This window comes from Colletes latitarsis, chromosome 1 (genome assembly GCF_051014445.1).
Source record: "Colletes latitarsis isolate SP2378_abdomen chromosome 1, iyColLati1, whole genome shotgun sequence".
Classification (NCBI taxonomy): domain Eukaryota; kingdom Metazoa; phylum Arthropoda; class Insecta; order Hymenoptera; family Colletidae; genus Colletes; species Colletes latitarsis.
This window is the reverse complement of record NC_135134.1, coordinates 48,245,312-48,268,282: the sequence shown is the minus strand read 5'-3', so window position 1 is coordinate 48,268,282 and position 22,971 is coordinate 48,245,312. Positions and strand designations below refer to the sequence as shown.

Below are 22,971 nucleotides of genomic sequence, written 5' to 3'. Positions count from 1 at the left end.
GTTTACGATAGTCTGTCTCAACGACTGTCTCTATCAATTTTCTCTATTGTTCCTCGGCGTTTGGGGAGTTGCCTTAATAATAGTAATAATAATTAACTAACTCCTCTTTGGCGTTCCGCGTCGTTCGTCGTATTTTTAGCGCGTACAACCGGTTGCCTTCCACGACGATCATTGTAGTTGCTTTGGCGAAACCGCTGCAACTCCTGCGGAGCCTCCCTCCTCTCCTTACACAGCTCGCGATCAAGGGCGGATCTACCATGAATCTAACGAAGCTTCAGCTTTGGAGAACAGCGTAGAAATCAAAGCTTGTCAATTTTTTAATTCTAACTACCATTCGAAAGCCTGAAGCTACCGTCTTCTTTTCGAAAGACGACGCGGTTTATGTATTGGGTCGCCCCATAAATTGAAGCAATGTTTTAAACATGCATTGTGCATTACTTATGACATTGAACTTTTAACTGCATGTTTAAAAAATAATTTACTAATAGTAATATTTAACGTTCGCGATATCCAGAAGACGCGTTGGTCGTAGAAAATTGCGATTCATTTACAAGCTAAGGTTAAGTGCAAATTGAGCACAGCGTGAGTTCCGACTAGCGTAATGCGGCATACTTCGCATTGCACATCGCATATCGAAGCACTGTTTTTGCTTTATTCGTCACTTCGTACAAATTTCATTCCTTCTAAGTGCCTTTCTATTCGATTCATTGGCGTGGCTGACAAATTCGTGCGGATTTAAAACCACATGGCTGTTCGATAATTAATATTCAACCGTATATTGCAATGAAGAAGGTTCGATTCGTTTTATAATTTTGGCAAAAGATATATTTTAAAAAGAAAATATCAAAAGTGGTCTTTTTCACTCTCTGTAAACATCCCTCGATTAAACTGATTAGCTAGAGGCAACTAAATATTACAATAATTATTTTAATCGTCAGGAGAAATTGAAATTGAATTCTTCGGACATTTCAGGCACTATGTCCGTTTGAAAGTAAACTTCTTTTTCATGCATAGGAATGTTTCGCAAAGTTTACGTCAATTGTATACAGAAGTAGCTTTATATGCCAACAAACTTACTAGCCTTTAACGCGATATCAAAACTGCACCTTCGAAATCTCTCGACTCAAGGCTCCAGGAGGCGCGTCGGATGCAGAAAATTGTGCCTCGTTTACAACCTAAGACTAAGTGCACATCGAGCACAGCGTGAGTTCCGACTAACGCATCAAATCGTGCATTACATTGTTACACACCGCGCATTGAATCGCAGTTTTTGCTCCGAACAAATTTCATTGCTTTTCAATATTACAGAACAATATAATCCCAGTCTTGTTTAATACTTTTTTACGAATGCTATCGATCAGCAGAAAAATTATCGATAAGTTTTATCGCGCTGGTAAAAATCTTTGACCGCTGGTGTTCCACGTGCGAGCGTCTCCCGTCTCGTAAGAAAGTTTACCGTTACCGTAATTTCATTCACGCTTCGTTAATGATTACCCTAAAAACAATGTGTGCGATCCAAAGAGTGTGTGTACGATCTTTGCCCTGCGCGAACATCTTTCGTCTCGAATACGATCACAGTTTTCGATACTGTCGTCTCCGCGGAGCGACGAACGATGCAAAAACTGTGCTTCGACGCGCTGTGTGCAACAATGCGATGCATGCTACGCTAGTCGGAGCTCACGCTGCGCTCGATGCGCGCTTAGGCGCGCGTAAATACTAGATCGTGTGTACACGTACGTGTACGCGTGTAGAAATACTCGCGAGACGTACGCGTGTATGAGATACGCGCGAGCCAAGCGGGGAGAGAATATTTCGTTCGATTTCGATCGCCGGGGTGCAACGGGGGAGAACCGCATTGCTGGCCTCTGAGTCGACCGCGACTACGAGGACGACGACGACGACGACGACGACGACGACGGCGACGGTGGAGGCGACGCGCGCCTTGTCGCTGAAGAACGTGTCTGAAGACCAGGGCCGTATCGCAGCTGGCTAACACCCGTTCGACGCGTTTCAGCGATGCTCAGAAATTCTTATTTGATTAGAAACTATAACAAGCTCGTACAGTTACTTTTTTAATGGGGTCTTCCTTAATCAAAGATTCGGTTGACTCGAGTGTCGAAGCTTCCTGGCTATCGTTTGATGATTGTGAAATTAAGCTCACTTTTGGATGGCTGGCTTTGTTGATATTTTGGAGGGATGATGATTCTCAGTCAATGGTCGAGCGATTCATGACAAGAAGTCATTGGTCCTTATTTTGTTCAAAATAAATGCTGTGTAAATTTTCAATACCTTAGTCCTATCGATCATCTATCGTTCGAATAAAATTTTGCTCGTTTCTCTTCACGCGTGTTTCGAGTGTCACTAAGAGACGTTTGCGTTTTAATGGGATGCTCGGCGTGAAAGTAGATGTACGCGAGGGTAAATGACAAAGGGGAGACGTGTCAAGGCGCATCCTTGTAACAGTTTGAAATTTCATTTAAAAATTCTTAGAGAAATCTTCACGATAGAGGGAAACGAGGGATTGTAAACTTTATACGTTCGTATATGAAATTATCCTTCTTTTTTCAATTACAGATACTACGAACCGGACCTTGTCTAGCTTCGTGGGTTCAATTTGCTAATTATGGCTTCCAGATTTGTTTACTTTTACTATACGTGTAGACTTCTACTGTATTCTATGTATTTATACTTCTAGACAAGGTGGTAAAGAACGTGAATCCTGAAATCAATTCTTTCGATGTGAAAATCACTATTGATACTTATGAGCATTTAAAATTGCATATCGAGATTGGCTGGAATCTTTTTTCAAATTTAAAATGAAGATTAATGCATGGAACCGTCATTGCGAATAACCACGGATTAAGAACCACTGATGCAGCCTCTTAATTGCCTGAAGAACGAGCATTAGATAATCGTGGCTGGCTACTTAGGCGAGCAGCTTTCGCGCGGTGTCATAATTCACGTGCACGTTGGTCGCGGCTAGGAGTCGAGCAATCGCGGTGTCGATAATATTGATCGATTATCGCCCAATATCTGGTTAGCCGCGAGATCGCGAGGCCGCCCACGCAACGGCGCCCGCGGAGGAGCGCCGAAACGGCTAGTGGCCGTAAGACCGTTGCACAACGCCGAAAACGCATAAATAGCACGGTAAATGATGATAGCGCGGATAAACTGCGGCCTTTCTATATATATCGCGCCCGGTCCATTCGCGGAATGCGCTTCCGACCGCAGCCATAACACGCTCGTCACCCAGCCGCGTGTTATCCCATAGACGAAAAAGACATCTGCCTAGAATCCTCCATCAAACGCTCTAAAATCAATGTTTCGACCATTTATCGTCTCTGTTCCTACTTATACACAGGGCGTATCTGAAAGATAAGGGATGAAAATCATCAATTACTAACGATTCTTAAAACGAACTCCAAACGTAATTCCTTAATTTAAAAACCACAGCTTATTTATTCCAGAAAGATATTTCAAACAATAATTTAATAATATAATAGAAACGAAAGTTAGTCCAGATTTTCAGGTACGTAAGGTGATCGAGAAGAAGGCTAGGCAACAAAAGGGGAATTAAAGTTGAAATCGATAACCACTACCGGAAACGTATAAACAACTCGAAAGAATCGCATACGAAAATAGTTCCGCGCGATTACTCGCGCAAACGCCGTTCGACGAAGGTTCAAGAAAAATTTATCGATGCGCGAGGAAGCCCGGCAGGTTGCTGAGCGAGCTTCGAAACAGTAAAAGTTTCAATTCCTGGACAACGATAATTCGAGAACGTCGCTGGCCGAAGCCAAAAAGTTTTCCGGAGTCTCGATATCTTCCATTCAAAAAGGAACGATTTTATGCAAACTCGGCGAAATCTTTCTCCTGGCAAGAACTTCGGCCGTAATACTTTCCCATCGTCACTTTTCCACCCCGGACGCGGTATTTCCGTGCGGAAATTTCAAGAGGATTAGAAATGCATTCTTCGAGCGTCGTTCGCCCACGAGGCAGCCTCGAATTCGATGGAAGATTTATTTGCTGGCAGGTGTGATTGCAGAATGGCGGTGCCCTTCGTGTTTATGGCCGGTGCTTTCGAACGGTTGAAAAATGGAAAATGCACGAGGATCGGTTTGCAGGATGCGCCTGTACCGAGAATTCGAAGTACCCTTCGGCGTAGCCACGGTTCACGCTCAACGACTCCCCGAGTGCATTTTTTACGCGGTACCGAGGCACGCAACGAAAATCGTAATAATTCTTGGAAAATAAATGTTACTTGACCCCTCGATAATTATACGTCTTATTAATTCCCTGAAATATTACTTCGCCGCAACAATTTCGCGGGATCTTATTTAACGAAGAGAAAAAGTATTCTCTTCCTGAAAATGCTACTTCGACGTTGAAATTAGTCTTGCTCGCGGCTAACTCGATCGAGAAACGCGGGACAAATAATTTATCGACCACGTGTTGTCTTATCCGTGACAATATCGCTGTTTTAACTAGTTCTAGAATCTCGCGACGCCCCCGACGAATTTAAAGCTCTCGTACAACGAGAGGGAGAGTCGAATCGGCGGCGGGGGCCAGATCGAGATGCGGGAGAGGGATCGAAGAGGGGGCAAATTCGAAAGCGTTGGGAGAAAGAGGCAAACAGGGGGACGAAGAAGGACGCAGAAAAGGGAGCACGCAGCGAAGGAGAAGAAAAGGCTCGCTTTTCAGACGGTTCAATAGATTTCGATCTGAGCGACTTTTTTCTGGGCTCGGAACGAAACGAACAATGGGGCCAGACGGAAACCGTGGCCGAACTTTAAGGCCTCTCGTGCGTACGAGCGTATGCATGCGCATCTGGACCTACGGGGGCAGGGAAGTTTAATGACTTTTAGTGTCGGCGAAAATCAGGATCAGCCAGTGATTCGCGCGGAACGCGCTTTGTCGCCCGATTACGTTAAAGAAACTCTCGACCCTCGCTTATTTTGTTCTTGTTTTTATTTATCGTATTTATCGCACGACGAAGAAAAGGCACAAAAACTAGTTTGAAAAAGTTTGCGAATACACGCCCAGTTTTTAGAATTACGAGCAACAACGATCTTTAAAATCGAAAACGTTTAATTGCTTGTTAAAAGCTTCTGAAAATCACTTTGTGGAAATTTTATTCTGCATCTCGTGGATACAATTATCTAGATAATTACCTCGATATTACCACCTTGGCTCTGTGAAGTTTAATATTTTTAATATCTGTCTTTCAACTCTTGCCTTAAACCTCTTTAGATTAATCAGAAATACAAACTAAAGTTAACGACATAACTTCTATTAATATCGAAGTACAAATTCTTGAAAATAGAATTTGTACAATTTATATTTAAATATAATAGACTTCTTATCTTTATCCATGCGTTTCATTTCATGCATTTAAACGGAGTTTTTTTGTTAACGAGGGATCCGGCAGGATTCACCAGGTTCCGAAAAGGGTCCAAGGCAGAACAAGTTTAAGAACCCCTGATTCAAGCCCTTCTTCCCATGAACGCTTCGATGATTTGCAATAAAAAAATTTTTAACACCCGTATCCGTACCTTTTCAGACACATACCGTATGTAGTTGATAATTTTACAGCGCTCCCGCCACTTTCTACCTCATGAATTATCTTAAGTTTTGTTTCTATAGTTGGCAACACACGTTTCCGCTTCGATGCCACTGCTTCGTATGGAACGCATACGGTGCAAACTTCGTACTAAATTTTTACGATCAAAATCAGTTTCGATCGCCATAGAGTCTTCCAGTAAAAGGAGGAACGCGTAGAGCAGTACAATATTTCTGTACGTTTATACAGGATGATTCTAGTAACTGGGACAAACTGTTCTCCAAGCAGAAGATACCAAAAAATCAGAGAAGAAGTTGAATCGTGACACAATAAGGAAAATTGATCGAGTATCAGAGTCTTTGGATAGTTCCACACTTTTATCAATAATAAGTGCGTTATATTATTTATAAAAAACTGTTCTTAGTAGTTTCTTTTTAACACTGTTTACGTTCATTTCCTGTACGATTTGTAAAACATATGGTAACGAGACTATGACTGTTCCAGTGCACTTATCTAACAATGGAGCATTCGAATTTATCCTATCGTTGTGTTTTTCAAGAACATCTTGTTCATAATCGTGGAGTAACCGACGATTACGAATTTATCTTTGGCTTACGCGTGCTTGGAAACGCATCGAGTCGGGCGGACAGAGATTTCTGGAGAGAACGATCAACCTACAAATCGGCGAACACTGTGTTCTCTCCTATCCGTTCGTCTCGTCTGGCGGGCCCACGAGAGAGAAAGTCAGTCGACATCGATTACGTATATAGCAGTTGGGAGTCGAAGGTCCCACAGCTGTTCCTCAGCGGAGACCGATGGACCAACGCCTCCTTTCAAAGGCCTTTTGCAAGCTGATGATGTTTATCCGCTGGATCTCGCCGAAATTGATTGTTTCCTTTCGTTCGCCTGAAATATAAAATGTTCTTGCGCCGTTGATGCAAGAAAACCATATTCGGATATTGAGTCATTAATTAATTCTCATTCACAGCATGCTATTTATACGCAAACGATCACGAGATCCGTAGGAGAATCGGTCGTTTGATGAAACTCAATATTTGCTCGCGAATATCGTTCAATACCTGATGCTCGTGTCCTTGGAACTGATTAATACTCGCGAAAAAGAAATTGAGTTGCGTTCGAAACAGCCTGGGAGGCTGAAAATGCTTTAACAAAAGTACACGATAAGTAGAAGGAAATAATAAACATCGACAAGTTCCTATGTATTTTGGTGAAATTTTAAAATGTCTGCCCTTGTCATGAGCATTCTCGTCGGCTAAACCGTAAACGAAACGCGTAACATGTAAGTTGTGCAACTTACTAATAGTTACGAGTGTTTCTAGAGGCAAGAGCAATTTCGAACAGTAAATATTACTCGAATGAGCAGATTAGATAAATATCGTCGACATGTTCTACATCGTAACGCGTCGGTAAAACAAGCAAAGAAACAAGCCTGTTACTGCTTTCTTCGCGGTTAACGCTTTTCTTTTCGCAAATTTTTCACGTGTCATTCTTCGACGTGCGTTTACGTAACATTTTCTCTTGTTTCTCGTAGAATGTATCGGGCACAGTTGGTCTAATTCAGAACGATCCTGCTGCGTCATTATTTCCCTTCGTTGGGCGCAATAACGATTCGCTGATTGCCACGTAAAATAATAAAATAATTGCTACGACACGGTCGTAAAATTTTCCTCGAACACCGTGACTCCCGAACCTGCCCGTGAATGTTTTTAAACCGTTTGGGGGGCAGGTTTCGAAATTTTATTATTCTACGGCCCTCCCAGGCTACCCTATTATGCATCCATTCGGGATGGCTATTTCGTCTTCGGTACTTTCACGGGTCAACGGTTAATCCGTCTTTTGTGATTCAACTGACCGTCGATCGCGAACAATTTGCCATACGTTTCGGCGTGCATTTAATACTTGCGGCTCCTTCGAAATTCCCAAACGCTTTTCAGTCAATAACTCCTGCTGGAAGGCCGGCCAGCGCGGTGCGGTCAACCCGGCCATCCTCGGTCGAACCCCCGCTCAAAAGATCGATAACAGGACATAGTAGCGTTCCTATTTATACGCGAGTGCGGTTCGACATAACCAGAGATACAATCTGCGATACGTGCCAGATAGAATCTTCCCATCCAATTTTAGTCCGCGGAACTGCAGAGATTCGCGATATACATTCGCGTTCTCGCGGAAGAGTCGCTCGATAACGCTTTCCTCCGATGGGGCGGGAAATGTAACGTTAAACATTCATCGACCCGTCGCTTTAACCAATTTTTAAACTGATTAACAACTCGACGACCCCGTAAAATATATTCCAGATAATAGGAATCGACGAAACCGATCTCAAAATTAAGCGATCGCCATTTTTTAATTTCCACAAATATTGGGGAAAAAGCTTCGGTTACTTCAAAATGAGATCGACGAGAAAATCTTGTGCGTTTGTAAGATAACGTGCTTCTTCCCAGTGCCCAAAGCCGACATTGATTTAATGAGAACAATATCCTTTAAATTGGTCCACTCGACTCGAATGCAATTGAGATTTATGGGGAATATTGGTCCGACGATGTATTGCTAATAATAGTAAGTTCGAAAGCGTGAAAGAATTAAAAGTTATACTTATCGAAGCCTGGGACAGTGATCCTGTGAATTATCGAACGTGCCTTGAACCAAACAAGTAACGCAAATAAAGTACATTTTGTTCGAAAGGTGGCCACCTATGAAGGATTCAACTTTTTTCCTGTATGAATTTTTTGTACTTGCTTAGAAAGACAACTTGTCCCAGTTTCTAAAATCACCCTGTATAAGAAAAGGAGGCTATTTAAACGTTAAAGGACCCGGGACCGGTAGATGCGACTGTCTGCCTTTGACGATCGGCTTTAAAGAATTCACAAGTTCCATTTTGTTTCCGTTATACTCTACACGGTGGTATCAGAAATTAGGCCAGGCTGGAGCCCTTTTCTAACGAGAAGAGGCCCGGAAGTGGACATGCGCTTCTTTAACGAGTCATGCCTTCTTATATTGTACACCTCGAGGAGTTGTTTAAGGAACACTCCCCTTTCGACCGTACACAGCCACACTTTTCTGAGATGAATGGGGTTAAAGATCTAAGTCTCGGGCTCTGAGACCCCTATGTTGGCCTAAAGATCTCGACGTAACAACTAAAAGAGCTCTATCGTTTCGCCGTGAAATTAATATTTATAGTCAACGATGCAATTACTCGAAAGAAAGATACAAAAAATTGTTGCCTTCCTCTTGTTGTTAGCTAATTATGAGCCAATATAAGTTTTCGATCGATATAGGAATCTCAAAAGTTTGACCTTTAACCTCATTTATCTCGAAACCGGGTGGCCAAGAGCGCGCAAAAGGTGTTCCTTAAATAGCACGTCGAAGCCTGCGATTTAAGGTACTCATTAAAAGGATCGTACCCTCCCTGTAAGTGAGAATAGGGGGTTAAGTTGTAAAGCAACATTTGCCGAGTCCCGCCCATTCACCGTGGCGTAGCCGATACTTATATTTTCTTTTCTCTTTTATGGATATATTTCCAAAAATTTACACACAGCCTTTACCTGCAGGAAATTAACGACTGGCATTTATAGAGGCATTGTTCGTGTTCCTCGTTCGTCGTACCGATTCTAAAGGCAAACCTTTCAGGTACCGTGCACGAGTTGCAGTTTTCTAATCGGTGTGTTTACGCCAATTGCGTCGTGAAAACGACAGAATCTAATTCCACGGGGAGTCGCGAATTCGATCGGTTCGCGAGGAACGTCACCTGGAGCCACGTAGACTTCGCATGAATTCCAGAGAGACGACCGAGGGGAATAAAACGCCACCGGAGATCTTTCCGCCTCGGATTACAGCTTCTACGCCGTTTAACCGCGAACGCGTATATTCTATCAACCGCAACGGCATTTAAGCGAGGATTAAGTTTTATCAGGGACCAACTGCGACTACGTGTAATGAATACAGTTTAATGCGTTCGATTCTTCGCGGACGTTCCATCGATTTGTCGTTGGGAATTCTTGCGGATTTCGCGGTGATCGTCGCACTCGTGCGATTCAGTAATCCTGTATCGACTAACGTCGATTGACTCGCGATTTGTTTCTATAAATGCACTAGCATCTATAATGCATTGGGATATTTAATTGCAGTCAGGTTCCTTTCGCGGATCGTCGCTAGAAATGACCGAATTTAACCGCGCAGCTGGCGAGGAAATAAATTGCACTTATCACGGGATTAAATAGCTGGCCAAAGATATCCCTTGACAGAAAAATTGGATTCCTCTTAGTGACGGTAACGTCTTTCGAATTTTCTGAAGGGAGGTTATTTCGCGAACGAAACGAGATAGAGGGTAGATGACACTTGACAATAATGCCAGTATGAACGCCAAAATAAAATTTAAAGCTATGCGAATGGAATAGAACTTACATGAGAAGAGCTGGTGCATGTTGTTCGTTCGATGCAGGGTTGATCTCGAATTTCTGGAGAAATACCATTTTCACTGTGTCTGAAAAATAAAAAAAAATATATTAGAGAACTTTATACTCGAGTTTTTAATTAGAGGTGGTTTAAGATTATGAAAATAAAAATCCAATTATTGATAAACATAATATTATTTTATGGAGATTACAGTGTATAGTTTCTAGCATAGTGTAACCTGAAATGAAACGTAACGTCTAAAATAAAGAATAGAGTTTGTTAAATACCTCTACGAAAACTTTTAAAATATTTTTTTCGCGTAGAATATAATATTTTCGAATTTTACGCTTCAGACCTGCCCAGGTCCTGGTGTGTTTAAGATTGTTATCTTATATAAACACAAAATTGTCTCTGATGCCCATTTTTGTTGCACTAGAGATAAGATAGGGCTTTAAAATGTCAATGTACATCTGATGGTTTATTGTTCTATCGATGAAGTGTAATATTTAAACACTGAATGTACACGTACAGCTTTAAACAAGTATTATACTGTTGGTAGTAGGGTCTGTATTTTGTACTTTTACCATAAGATCATTGTTATACCGCACTATACTTATGTCATAACACATCAGGCCTTATGGACCTCAGTGTGCTATAAGAAACCCCAGTGTGAACGTGTTTTTGCTCTCATCTGTAAAAATTACTCGTTTCCAAAACTTCATTACTGCATTTACGTAACCCATCCCAAATTCTAATAATTTCTTCTTAATAATAATTAAATCGAAACGTCTTAAATATTGTCTCAAATATTATAAACTACTAAACCGGTATATTTCAAGAATAAAGGATACGTTCACTTACTATTTACATGGAAAAATGAATATTACTAGTAAAAAAAAAACTTGAATATCGCGTTAGATGGTTCTGTTTGGAATACCGTAGTTTTAATCGAAACCAGTTTTCATAAAAATAAATATTTATGGTACGGGTAGTTCCAGTTACCATTTTATAATATCACAGTATACAATGTACTGTGACATTCTATACTATTACACATTCTAGTGGAAGTTACTGTGCTATTATTCCTTATACGTAATAGTATAATCTGCTGGAACGTGGTCAAACAGTATCTTCGTAATAACCGTGAGGATAAAACATGGAAGTATATAGGAATATAAATATTTACTTATAAGCTACGAAGTAACCGAGACAGTGTAACGAAACATCCACAAGAATTCCTGCGGCAAACAGATAATATTCCCCGATAAGAAATAGAAGAGATTCGTACAAAATGTCCGCTTACGTGGAACGGAATATTCACAATAAGTTCGCGATCCTTCCGATTACAGTTTGTTCAATTTTGCATTCATATCGAACGTTAAAAAATTAACTCTCGGTGTTCGCTGATGCTTTTTAAGTCGAACGTTAAATAAATGAAAAGAAGCTTTATAATACGTTGTCCCCGAGAAAAAAAGATCGTACCATGAAAGTTTGCCAAAGCAACTCGATGGCCAATGCCGCGTGACTTCGATGGCCACGTTAAAAAGTCGTATTAAACGAACGTATCCTTGACAATGTGTACTGAATATTCGGGTCACATCCTCAATCAGACTTCCTCTGCCGGTGTCACGCGCACGTTCAACGTTACCCGTTCAAAGAGGAGACACGTAAGGCCGATTAGACAGGATCTACAAACGTGTTCGACGAATTATAACGATTTCAAGTGGGACATTTGCCTGTGCCGAGAGGGCTAGGACGACTGTCCCTCTCTCTCTCTCTCTCTCTTTTTCTCTTGCTCTGTTTCCAGGGCCAGTTGACAATAAGGGAGAACGACCCTTCGCGAACAGGGAAACAGCTGTTCAGCGACGATGAGAAAAGGACGGAGGTCGGGATTCGGAGAATGGCAGGGGGGAGGGCAGACGGAGTGAAAAAAGAGGTTACCACCTGGCTTACCTGGCTTGTGCTTACCTGAAAACCGACGTCCGTATACCTGCCCGAGCATTCTTTTGTGCCGGGCCCGGGGCACGCACCCATTCCCAGACAACCGTGTTCTCATCGTACAAAACCGCGCGACGCGAAGCTACTGTCGTACGTTGAGAAAGATGTTTCGGGAATGTACTCGTCACGAACTGGAGGTCGTCCTCGCTAACAACCGCGGTTATCGTTGCACTGGGTAACACCGGTTAGTATCTAGTCCTGTGTGATTCTCGCGCAAGGTTGCAGTTTCGTCGACCCCGCGCCATTTCAAGCGGAAACACGTTACTGTCGCTTCGTGTGATCTTACGCGAGCATATCGTCGCTCTTGGAAACATCAACGCGAGTTTAAAATATTTTTGAAGCCCCACTGCTTGACAAATGTTGAACAATCATCGAAATTTTATTTCTATTTCTATCTAGAAATGTGATTCTTGAAATCTCGAGTCTTTGTTAACCCCACTCTCTTTGAGCTTTTCTAGACCAACCATTGAAACAGTATGAAAATTCGAAATTATAGAGTTCAGATGGCAGAGAGTTGAAAATGAGAAGTAATGTGATACCGCACGAAGAAACCGAATGCTAATGTGTATTCTATGACGTGACGTGTCAATAATATGTTTCTGTCTTTAACCGACCAACTGGAACCGATTTAAAACCACGGTCGTCTTTTCTTTCAAAGAGATTAAGCGGTACGACTTACAAGAAATCGTTTCCGCTGCAGATGAATACTAATCTTTCGTAATTCATCGGGGAAACGAGATCAGAAGATATATACAGGGTGTTCGGCCACACCTGGGAAAAATTTTATTGGGGGATTCTAGAGGCTTAAATAAGACGAAAATCAAGAATACCAATTTGTTGATGGAGGCTTCGTTAAAAAGTTATTAACAATTAAATTCAAAAATTTCAAATCGTACTGGAAAAATTATTTTCGGTTGCAGGGGCCAATTACAATCATTTTTGGTCATTACACATACTTCCGAAATCCTAACCATTTTCAAGAAAAAAATTCAGTACGGTCGAAACTTTAAACATTAATGACTGTATAACGAACCCACCATCAACAAATTGGTATTCTTGATTTTCGTCTTATTTTGACCTCTAGAATCCCCCATTAAAATTTTTCCCAGTGTTGGCCGAACACCCTGTATATATACAGATACATGTAAATTGAACAAAGTTTTTTACCTTTCTTTGGTTAGTAGGGAAATACACGATAAATTAGAACTGTTTATTATTTATACCGAACTAACATTGCAAGAACTAATTTAATTTTTGATTTACAACGTTCGGTGTTTCTCTTCAAATGTAAATTTTCCTAACCCAGACAAAAAGTATTTCATGCCATACACACCTCTATATTGATCCTGCATCGTACCCCATCAACGATCGAGACACAGAATGATTATAGCGTCGCCTAAAGTTGAAAGTTTTCATCGATTTTTATGAAAATTGCTTTTGTAAATATATTTTTAACCCTACATCAAGTACACAACCTTACTTCGTAATTGCGTAGTGACTTGTGACCGTTCCATTTCCAAAAAGTTCCCCATACCTGATCTAGATGGCTTTACACTAACCGATCTTCGTTAGTTGGACGAGGGGAACGACAAAATTTTCCCATAGATCTGTTTTATAGAATATGTTGATAAAGTTTGACCAAACAATTTAGGAACATCCTGTCCAATTGAAAACGTATCTTTCGCATGACTGCGAAACGATTTAAAATTATCAGATTGGCGGACGTAATTAATATAACGCGACCGCATATGGTCCGATTGCACGCGCGTTCCTACTTTTTCTCGCGCGGAACATTTCGCTTCAGGGATCATTTCCGTGCGGCCTCGTTTCCGGTTCGTGCGAAGCCAGATGCGACTCCCTTCCAGTTATCCATGTTTAACCACGATCCGAAGAATTCCCAATTTCTAGCGACCGACAGGACCCAGGACCCTTCTCAACTTTGTGAATACATACACCGAAAATCCGGGCAGATGGTGAGTAGCCACTATGTTCTACCGTCAAAATTATCAGTAGCTCGTAACGAAAAACGAAATTGGATTTTACGGCCACGCAGCTGACCTCCTCGAAACCCTTCTCTTTTCTCATCGAACTCGATTTTATCACGATGTTGAAACCGTTTCCCGGAACACACGAATAACCTCGTGAATCTACCGGTTGTTAGCTGTTGCAATTTTCTGCACCACGCGTTGTATTGCAATAATGAGAAATAGATTAATCCGTGAAATACGAATAATTCGAAACAATTTACAAGTTCACAAACTTACACCGTAAGTCGCAAAACCGTAGTGTATGGCGGTAATTTTTATTTCTTTACGAAACATTTATTATCAAAACTGATATGACATAATTTATAAGGAACTTAAGGTTAGGGATGAGCGAATGAAAATACAGCTAAAAGAATTGTACAATTTACGTAGGAACCCCCCGCAGCGCGTCTTGTAACTTTTTTCTCGCCAGAGCGACTCGGTCTTCTTGTCTCTTGATATCTTCGTCCGCTATCGAAACGGCCTGAAACAAAAATTAACTTTGTTTGTTATTTGCAACGATAATTACTATCGCCGTGATACAATTACGTTTGTTACTGTGTTTCTGTTGGTATACCCTTTCAAACCTCCAGTACATAATTATTTACGTTACATAGGGTGTGCAATATACGTTTAAGTGTATTTAACACACAAAATGTATTCTAAGAGTTAACTTGAATTAAAAATAGCACCCTATATAGTATCCAAATATCTATTCTACCTGTACGAGGGGTTGATCAGGATTAAGAAATACCCCGGGATTCTTCTCTAAAGCTGTTTTTGAACCAGTTTGTCCCGTGACTGGTTGAGATGAAACATGTAGAGCCGTAGCAACACTTTGTAATAAAGTTTCTTCTGTAATATACGGTCCCACTGGTTTTAAACTTTTTGGTAAATCCATTGCATCAAATTCAAAACCATCTGGATCGCAAGCCCTTAAACCCTCCAAACGTTTTTCCCAAAATAACTGTAAGGTTTAGATATATTAATTGTACGTGGTAACCATAGATTCTGTGTATAAGACAATAATATTGTATGTAGAATAATAATGCTTAACACGCACAAGAACAATCTAATTACAAAAGCAAGATATATTCGCTTCATATTGCAAGCAGAATTATAATATACAGTTAAATGTTGCCAATTTCTTAATAATTGCAATGAATGTTATATTTAGAATAACAAAGAGTCGATGATAGATGACAGAGAAAAACGTAAAATACCACGAAAGTTTATACGCGTTGCATGAAAAAAATATATTTCATAAAATTTTGAATGCTGTGAAATTTTTATGTAATTCGAAATTTCGTAAAGATACATGCACTACGCGATTGTTTCTACAATGGCTGAAGATGGTAATTACTGGACATCAACATTCTATATAGAATATTACGAATTTATTAACAGAAAGAAACAAACACATAATCAGTAACGATTCCATAAGCACATCGAACAATGTTACCTGCTTAGGCTTATCTTGGGAGCCATATTTGCCATCAGTTTTATCGGCTCCTTCCTAAACGAATGATTCGATGATTGTACCATGAGAATTTATACAAGGAACAACGTTAAATGACACAATAAACTAAATCATAAGTTCTAATGATTTTATATTTAGAATGATAACATAAATATATAAGGTATTATTTTTACATGTGAAAGGGCTATGATACAATTATTACCAGATAATGATACAATGTTATATACATTATAAATTTTTAATAAATAACATAACAAACAAGGTACAGAATTTCATAAGGTATTGTTTAGAAATATTTCTTCTTGAACTAAAAAATATTAACACTGGGAAACATCAACAAAACTTATATCAACATTTTAATAATTCAATGTGTATACATACATAAGTATTTAAAACATATATAGGCAAGTACTAAGCAACAAATACAAACCTGTTTTGGTTTTTCTTGATTTCCAAGCTTGATGTCTTTTACTTTTCCCTCTTGCGTTTTATAAATGGTCACTGGTTGTTTGAAAATAGATGCTGTTTGTCTTATCGGTGGTACTAACGATGCGTCGTTTCTTACTCCACGACTGGATAAAAAATGTACGATATCCTTATGTATACATAATTGAGGTTAGAATCAATGACATTAAATATTCCTGCACCGATTACGATTGGTTTAATACCCAGTGCACGCTACTATCAATTTCTACACACAATGTGCAATCAGTTTCCATCGTCAATATTTTAATAAAAAAATTGCAGAATGCAAAACTCACCTATAATAGAAAACGTCAACCTTTCCTGTGGTTGACAGTTGATTTTGACTTTTTCTAGTGGTTTCGTCCCTCGTCGGCCAATTTGTTGGTAACGCCGACGGGTACTTCTTTTTCTCCACTGACATATTCATTTTGTTAAAGTGTTTAACGCGTTTAAAAACGACTTAAACAATCAGCAGACACCCTAGTCAACTACCGACGGCCATATTGACGCGTCATACGCTCCGCAGTTCCTTTATAAGCTAGTACAGTGTACAGTTGTGGTTTCGAGTTTCGAGTATTTATCTGTATGGTGGCGACACTATCCAATGACGTTGTCGAACTTCCAACAGCAATGTTTATTTAAACCGATATAAATTTTAGGTACGTATCAATAATAAAGTAAGAATGTCATAACGAATATCGGTAAACTACTAGTGAAACGTATAATGTCATAAGAACGTTTCCATCTTTTCATTTCTGTGTATAATGATTGCAAAGAAGTAGCCGAAAATATCGGTATAACATCGTCATTTTCCATTAAGTTCTTCATATATGTGAATGGAAAACTATTTCTTTAAAAATATAAAAAGCCTAATGAGGTAATATTGATATAGGAGCAATCAAATATTGAAAGCGAGTGAATTAAAATTACTAATTGGGTATGAAATTCATTTTTACGAACAGGAGGAGGAAAAGGGTTCTATGATAGTTAATAAAACCTACCATGTATATAGATATAGATGATTTAATTGTCGAAAGAAACAATTTTCGCGTAGCTATAGGAACAACATGAACTGTGCTTGGAAAGGATTAACACTTGTTTGTCTTTTTTCTCTGCTAGAAACGCATTCGTTTTACTTTCGTACACACGGAGTGCAAATTGCGGAGATACAATTCAGTGACTGCGGGATACAATTAATGAATTATTGCGGGGTGTCGAGTCGCGATTTCGCTGTCTTATTTTTTCTCTTCGCTGTTGTTTTTCCTAGTGCGTCTGTACGTGTGTGTGTTATGTGTATTTTACGTGTGTCTATGCATCTGCGTGGGTATGCGTATTATTCACTGTAAAAGAATATCGATTCTGTACAAGTTAATTCGTAAGAGATAATTAACTATTGAGTCTTCTTGAGGTATCGTTGTTTCTATTGGTCTATCGTCGGAGCTGTGTTCGTCGAAAATCTATCTGCATTTTCTCGTTTCTCGTTTTTCTTTCCTACTTCCTCTCGTGTCATAATTCGTATTACATCTCGTCAACGTTAATGTTTGCGCGGCAGTATACAGCGTCGATTCTACGACGATCACAGCGAATGTAAACGTGTGTCATCCTGTAACAAAATATAAATCTCCTTTATGCATCCCCTGCTTTCACCGTATTCAGATCCGAATGATAACGCGCTACCTAGTACCCTACAAATTTCATACGCCGTCTCGCAGGCACGAAGAAAATCGTCAATGTACTTAAATGCGTCAATTTGATCCTGTTGATATAAATTCAATTACGATTACGACGGTATTTCGTCGACCGGGTCGTTCGGTTGAATCTAGGGCCATCGTGGACAGTCAGAAAAATATTTCGCTGAATATCTTGCAAAGAACGTGTCTATGAGTGTAGCCCGTGTGTTTTCTTTTTACTCGTGTGTAAGAGTCCGATGCCTGGAACGGCAGTAATCGCGAGCATCCGTAGGCGTCTGCCTAAGTTCATGTGTATCTCCATCGAGTACGATTGGGTTTCGTTACATGCGGATAGGAGCGAAATTTTTGCCCCCCTCGCGGCGGCACAACTCATAAAGTATATCGTGCCACGGTTCGCCGACGAGAAATGTCAAACCGTTAGGGTGATTTCGCCGTAAAAAGATTGGCGGACGTGAAAATATATTCGATAAATACCCTTCGAGTTTCCGTACGAAAGTCAGGTTTCGAGATTCGTCGCGAACGAGCCACGATGTACCGGAAAAGCTTGCGCCGCGCGAGAGACGCGGGATTTCTTTCGGCGATACCGATTACGGTACGACAGAAAAAGCATCGGCGTCTCTTTCGTCCGTACATATACACAGATATTTGCTATAGAAAATGTCAAGAGATCGAACGCACTTTTTTTGTTCTACCTTATCCTTCCGTGCCTTTCACAAAATTTCCATAGTTACCGAACATAGTCAGTTAGTAGTAGCGACACAGAGAATAGCAACGAAAGAACAAGGTTTCTAACTGAGGCTTACGTACGAGTACAAATCATTAATTACTCTTCGTGAATGGAAATATCAAGGTTCGCGCAACATCTCGGCTTCGTTTTACGCATCCCTCAGCACGATCGAAAATTACATCAGTTCATAGCCCTATATCCGCTATACACCATAGACGCTCTTCCTTCCTCTCTACGCGTGTGCTCGATATATTATGTAGAATTCTGCAACACACGACACACATTCCAACGTTGACGGGTCCTACACGCTAGATCTCTGTGCTCCGTACACGTCTTCCTCAGGCATCCGTTCGTTCGTCGTCGATAGCGAAGCACGAGGACATCGCGCGCCCGGTGAAAATGTCGAAGCGAACTAATTCACCGTGCTAACTTTCACAGTCACGCGTATGATACTTAATCGTAAAATTCTATATTACATTAGTAACATATTACACAAGCGACTTCCTCTTGCTCGAAGTCGAACGATCCCGCGGCACCACGTAATCATCGGGGAGAACATCACACGCATAGTCTCATTCGAAATCGTTTTCAGCCTATTTATAATTATGCGTTCTATACAATCTTAAATAGCTAAAACGTTCTGATATATATATATATCTATATACCGTAACTCCAGTGTTCTTCGCAGCCTTGCCTGTATTGTCCATTCACGCCAGTAGCTACAAGTGATCCAAATTTAACAAATATAACACACGCCGACGTATCACTCGATTCACAAATAAACGACAGTCTCCTCTTGGTACAGGGTGGAGCGTGACATCCGTGCTCCTTCGATTAATCCCAGCTTCAGTACGCGTTCTCAGAACGGACTTCCCTCTACTTGCCCATAAACCGAAGCCTGTTATTCGCTTCTTCTGTGCACGAGTACTATAAAAGCCTAGTCCGTTGGACAGTAACCAGTATTCGAGAGGGTCGTCGAGTCGACTGTTCAGTATATCACTTCGTAGACGGTAGCTTTCTTGTCACCCGATCCCGTCACTATGTACTTATCGTCCGTGGAGATATCGCAGCTCAGCACCGACGAGGACTCCTTCGACTGTAACATGATAAAAATCATTCGATTAAACGTTTTGCCAATTCTTTCATATTCGTGGATAGAATGTTAACTAAGACCGCTCGTATTTACCTGGAATATTGAGGCACCGTATGGTGTGCGCCACGCGTTCAGCAAATTGTCTTTGCCAGTGGAGACGAACCACTTGCCACAGGTAGCGAAACGCAACGAGAGCACACAAGATTCGTGTAAATGGAGTTGATATTTGTCCGGTTTGGTGGCGTGTAGAACCTCGACGTTCGAGTTCTCCATGCCAACAGCCAGCCATTCCCCGGTCGGGCAATAGCCGAGGGAGAATATTTGAGACGTGAAGTCGTGTTGCTGAAGTTGTCTGCCTTCTCGAAGGTCCCACGAGCGCACCGTGTTGTCCAGGCCGCCTGTCCAGAGTTTCGACCCGTCGGCGGAAATGTCGATGCACGACGCGCCGTCCGTGTGACCCTGGAACTGTCTGACCAACGACTGATTCTGCAGATCCCAGACGGCAATGTTTCCGTCGCTGCAGCAGCTGAAGCAGACCTTCGAGTCCGGCGAGATGGCCAGAGCGTAACACGCTGGCGCGTTCGAGGTCAGTTCCGCCTTGATTCTTGGCGTCGGACTCGCTAGATCCCAGATGCTCAGATTGCTCGCCTCACCTCCCACTATTAGGGTTCTGCCGTCTGGTAACAGTTTCACTGATCTGTTTAATAAAAGAAAGAAGTATTTCAGTTTGTCAGGTATACGATGACAATGCTCCAGCCACTTATCGTTAGTATGATTATCTTTAAGTCGATTGTATTGTAATTACCAACGCAAATCAATGCACACATTAAAACGTGTTGCTCGGTAAATCTACATCGCCGCAGTTTTTGCATGAATTTTCACGTGCATTCGATGACCGTGCACTCTATTGTTCTGCGTAGTGTAACGGTTTGATGCAATGCTTTTAATTATTTTGTACGGAAAAATGTTCAATATTTTTAATTATTTTACATCGAGAAATGTCCAATATTGTAAATTACTTTGTATCGAAAAATTTCCAATGCTATGAATCATTTTGTATCGAAAAATGTTTGCCTTTCCTCGTTGCTGTTTAAATTCTCATTACGTCGATCGTAAACGGAGTTGTTTACTTCAAAGTATGTTTAAAACGCAAATGAAAACGATAAGTCTTGTTGACAGTTTCAGTCGTTTCGAGCACTTTACTGTGAACGCGTGACATTATCGACTTCAGGATTCCGTGCAACCTCGGTTCGTTTGATAAGATATAAAGTATACTTCCAAGTTCTACTTATTCTAAACATAGTCCTTTTTAAATGTCATCGAATGTAATTGGAATTCTAGAATAGAAAATACTAAATCGGACCGAGAGGAACAAGATTTTTTCTCAACGCGAGTATCAGCCAACATTATTTTCGCGAGACTAATTAGTTTCCTTATTAGTAACCAAGGCATTTCCCGCGGTATCGTAATTATTTCGCAGGACGCGGCGCGTATCGTTAAATGCGACCGCAACAGCGGCACAGTGGGCGCTAATCAGAATTTATTCAGGACCGAATCGCGTTTGCTACACGAAGTGGAAAGTTAATGTGTCATGTGCCGTAACGTGTAACCAACCTGATGTAGTTGTCTCGTTGCAAGCAATCAAGTTGCGAAACGTGTTTCGCGCTACCGCTGCCGCCCTGATTGATGTCCCAGACCTTGACACATCCTTTGCCGCCGGTGTAAACGTATTTAGTCGGATTTGAGATCGTTACGGCGCACACCACCTCGCCGTGCGTGAGGGTATTTATCTGACGCGCATGACGCGGTATTCCTTGTCCAATTAGAGCATCAGGTGGAAAGGGCACTGGCTGCATCTGGCCTTCGCTCGATACGTGGAAACTGTACGCTCTGCGAATCAAAAAAAAATCTCATGGTTTTTGTTAGGACCGTAGCAATCTTCCTCGAGTTTCTCTCTCGCGCGAAGAACGGACGATAACATTCATTAGAAAATAAAATATTGCAGAGATTCTAGGATCCTAGCTTTCTTTATTCTTAACCCTAGAACGTTTAAAGTTTTGAAAGGTTTAGGGTCAACTTAAGAGTGTATTCTAGTCTAGATGATGATAAGAAAATTCGAGGTTTTTGCTAATATCCTCAAGTTATCCCGTAATCATGATTTAATTTTCACTTTACAGATGATCACTTATCGGAGCACTGACCGTGGCTATAGCAGCTTAACTTTGACGATCAAACGAAAACCGGTGCATTTCGAGCGGCACAGCCGCCGGCAAAATAATTAATAAGTTGTATGGTATCAAAGAGGACACCATGCGAAGGACAACTTGTTGGAAAGTTTAATTAGTTTAAAAACGAGGGTTGCTGTCGCTGCAGTGGTTCCGGGGGTAAGTGGTCAAAACTTTGGCTAACGCTTGCTTCAAAGGTTCTGAGCTAGCTGAATTTAACTTTATCAATAACTTCTTTCTTCGAGGAGGCATACATTTCCCAAAACCATCGGCGAAAAATATTTACGCGTTGATTGCTTTCGTTGGTTATTCGAGTATTTTGACAGAGCCTTTGAAAAAGCAAGTTATCAAAACGTTAAAATTAAGCACTCTATCGTCCTTGCAATGGTTGAAAATGTACTATAGCGATTGTATCTGTATCGCCATACACGCTCAGTATCATACACTTTGTGTGTTTTCCTATCCCCACGAGTTCTTATTTGAACGTCCGTTTCGAGTTCCTCGTCCACTCGTGGAACATGTTTTACCCGCGTCCCATAATTTAAAATCAGCGCGCAAAGTGACAAAGGAAAGACGAGAACCATCGTTGCCGTGAAAGGAACCCATCAAGCCAGAAGTAAAGCACTTACGGTTTGCCACCGGGCACGCCGAAAGGTCCGAGTGGTGCCCTCATGGTTCCGTGAGGGTCGTACAGTTGCTGAAGAGGTGGTCTTGTGGGATATCCATTCAGGGCTGCCGGAGGATAACCCAACATGTCCGCATGAGGTCCTGCGGGTGGATGATGTGGCGGCGGATAGTGTGGCGGATAAGGGCCGACCGCCGAAGCCGAGACCAGCGGTTTGCTGGAACTCGACGGTTTCAGACCACCGGAGCCGGAGCTGCTACCACCTGTCGACCAGACATTTATCGTCAGGCGTGCTGAGTATTTTTCATCTTCTTGATTAATGCGAACACGACGTTAAGTAATCGACTGGACCGCGTAACTACGATTCTCTTAAGATGAGAAGCAATAACAAGGAAAGGAAATTGATGGGTTCGCGTGGAGTTTGTTGAATCGTACGGTTGATACTGTCAGTTGATCGATTACGAATCTAAATTGATCAATGATCCGCGACGGGAACGTGGTTACATTAAATAGACGATAACCACGAGACGCGTAAACGTATTAGTGGCTCGTCCGGGTGTCTGATGAAACTTATACCTGGAAGCCTCGAATAACATCACGTATCTAGGATACGTGAAAGTTTCAAATATCAAACGTTGCGGAACCTTAGCAGAATGCATGGTAATTATGA

At 41.2% G+C, this 22,971-nt stretch overlaps 3 protein-coding genes across 7 annotated transcripts in view; all 3 read right to left on the bottom strand.

The window, feature by feature from the left end:
* Positions 1 to 10,005, bottom strand: part of LOC143344625 (RNA-binding protein MEX3B-like) — a 91,988-nt gene extending 81,983 nt beyond the window's left edge. Inside the window, exon 1 of the mRNA XM_076770867.1 lies at positions 9,983 to 10,005. Coding sequence (XP_076626982.1) covers positions 9,983 to 10,001 — 19 coding nt within the window. The 5' untranslated portion in view covers positions 10,002 to 10,005. The remainder of the gene's footprint in view (positions 1 to 9,982) is intronic.
* Positions 10,006 to 13,248: 3,243 nt separating this feature from the next.
* On the bottom strand, positions 13,249 to 16,478 carry Mbd-like (methyl-CpG-binding domain protein 2). Of its 3 annotated transcripts, none has more exons than XM_076773945.1 (5): positions 16,237 to 16,478; positions 15,906 to 16,047; positions 15,458 to 15,511; positions 14,750 to 14,962; positions 13,249 to 14,479 (listed from the first exon to the last, which is right to left on the bottom strand). In XM_076773945.1, the coding sequence occupies exons 1-5, from the start codon at positions 16,365 to 16,367 to the stop codon at positions 14,381 to 14,383; spliced, it is 639 nt and encodes a 212-aa protein (XP_076630060.1). In that variant the 5' UTR covers positions 16,368 to 16,478; the 3' UTR covers positions 13,249 to 14,380. The 3 variants fall into 3 exon arrangements, with proteins under 3 accessions (XP_076630060.1, XP_076629973.1, XP_076630152.1); XM_076773858.1 differs by having other exon boundaries at positions 14,717 to 14,962; positions 16,237 to 16,475; XM_076774037.1 differs by lacking the exon at positions 15,458 to 15,511 and having other exon boundaries at positions 14,717 to 14,962; positions 16,237 to 16,471.
* Positions 16,479 to 16,941: 463 nt separating this feature from the next.
* The window catches only part of LOC143351664 (protein groucho), a 158,890-nt gene continuing 152,860 nt past the window's right edge, over positions 16,942 to 22,971 (bottom strand). For all 3 annotated transcript variants that reach the window (XM_076783473.1, XM_076783465.1, XM_076783482.1), the window contains 4 exons: positions 22,306 to 22,564; positions 21,066 to 21,341; positions 19,545 to 20,148; positions 16,942 to 19,454 (listed from right to left, as the gene is read on the bottom strand). In XM_076783473.1, coding sequence (XP_076639588.1) covers positions 19,347 to 19,454; positions 19,545 to 20,148; positions 21,066 to 21,341; positions 22,306 to 22,564 — 1,247 coding nt within the window. In that variant the 3' untranslated portion in view covers positions 16,942 to 19,346. The remainder of the gene's footprint in view (positions 19,455 to 19,544; positions 20,149 to 21,065; positions 21,342 to 22,305; positions 22,565 to 22,971) is intronic.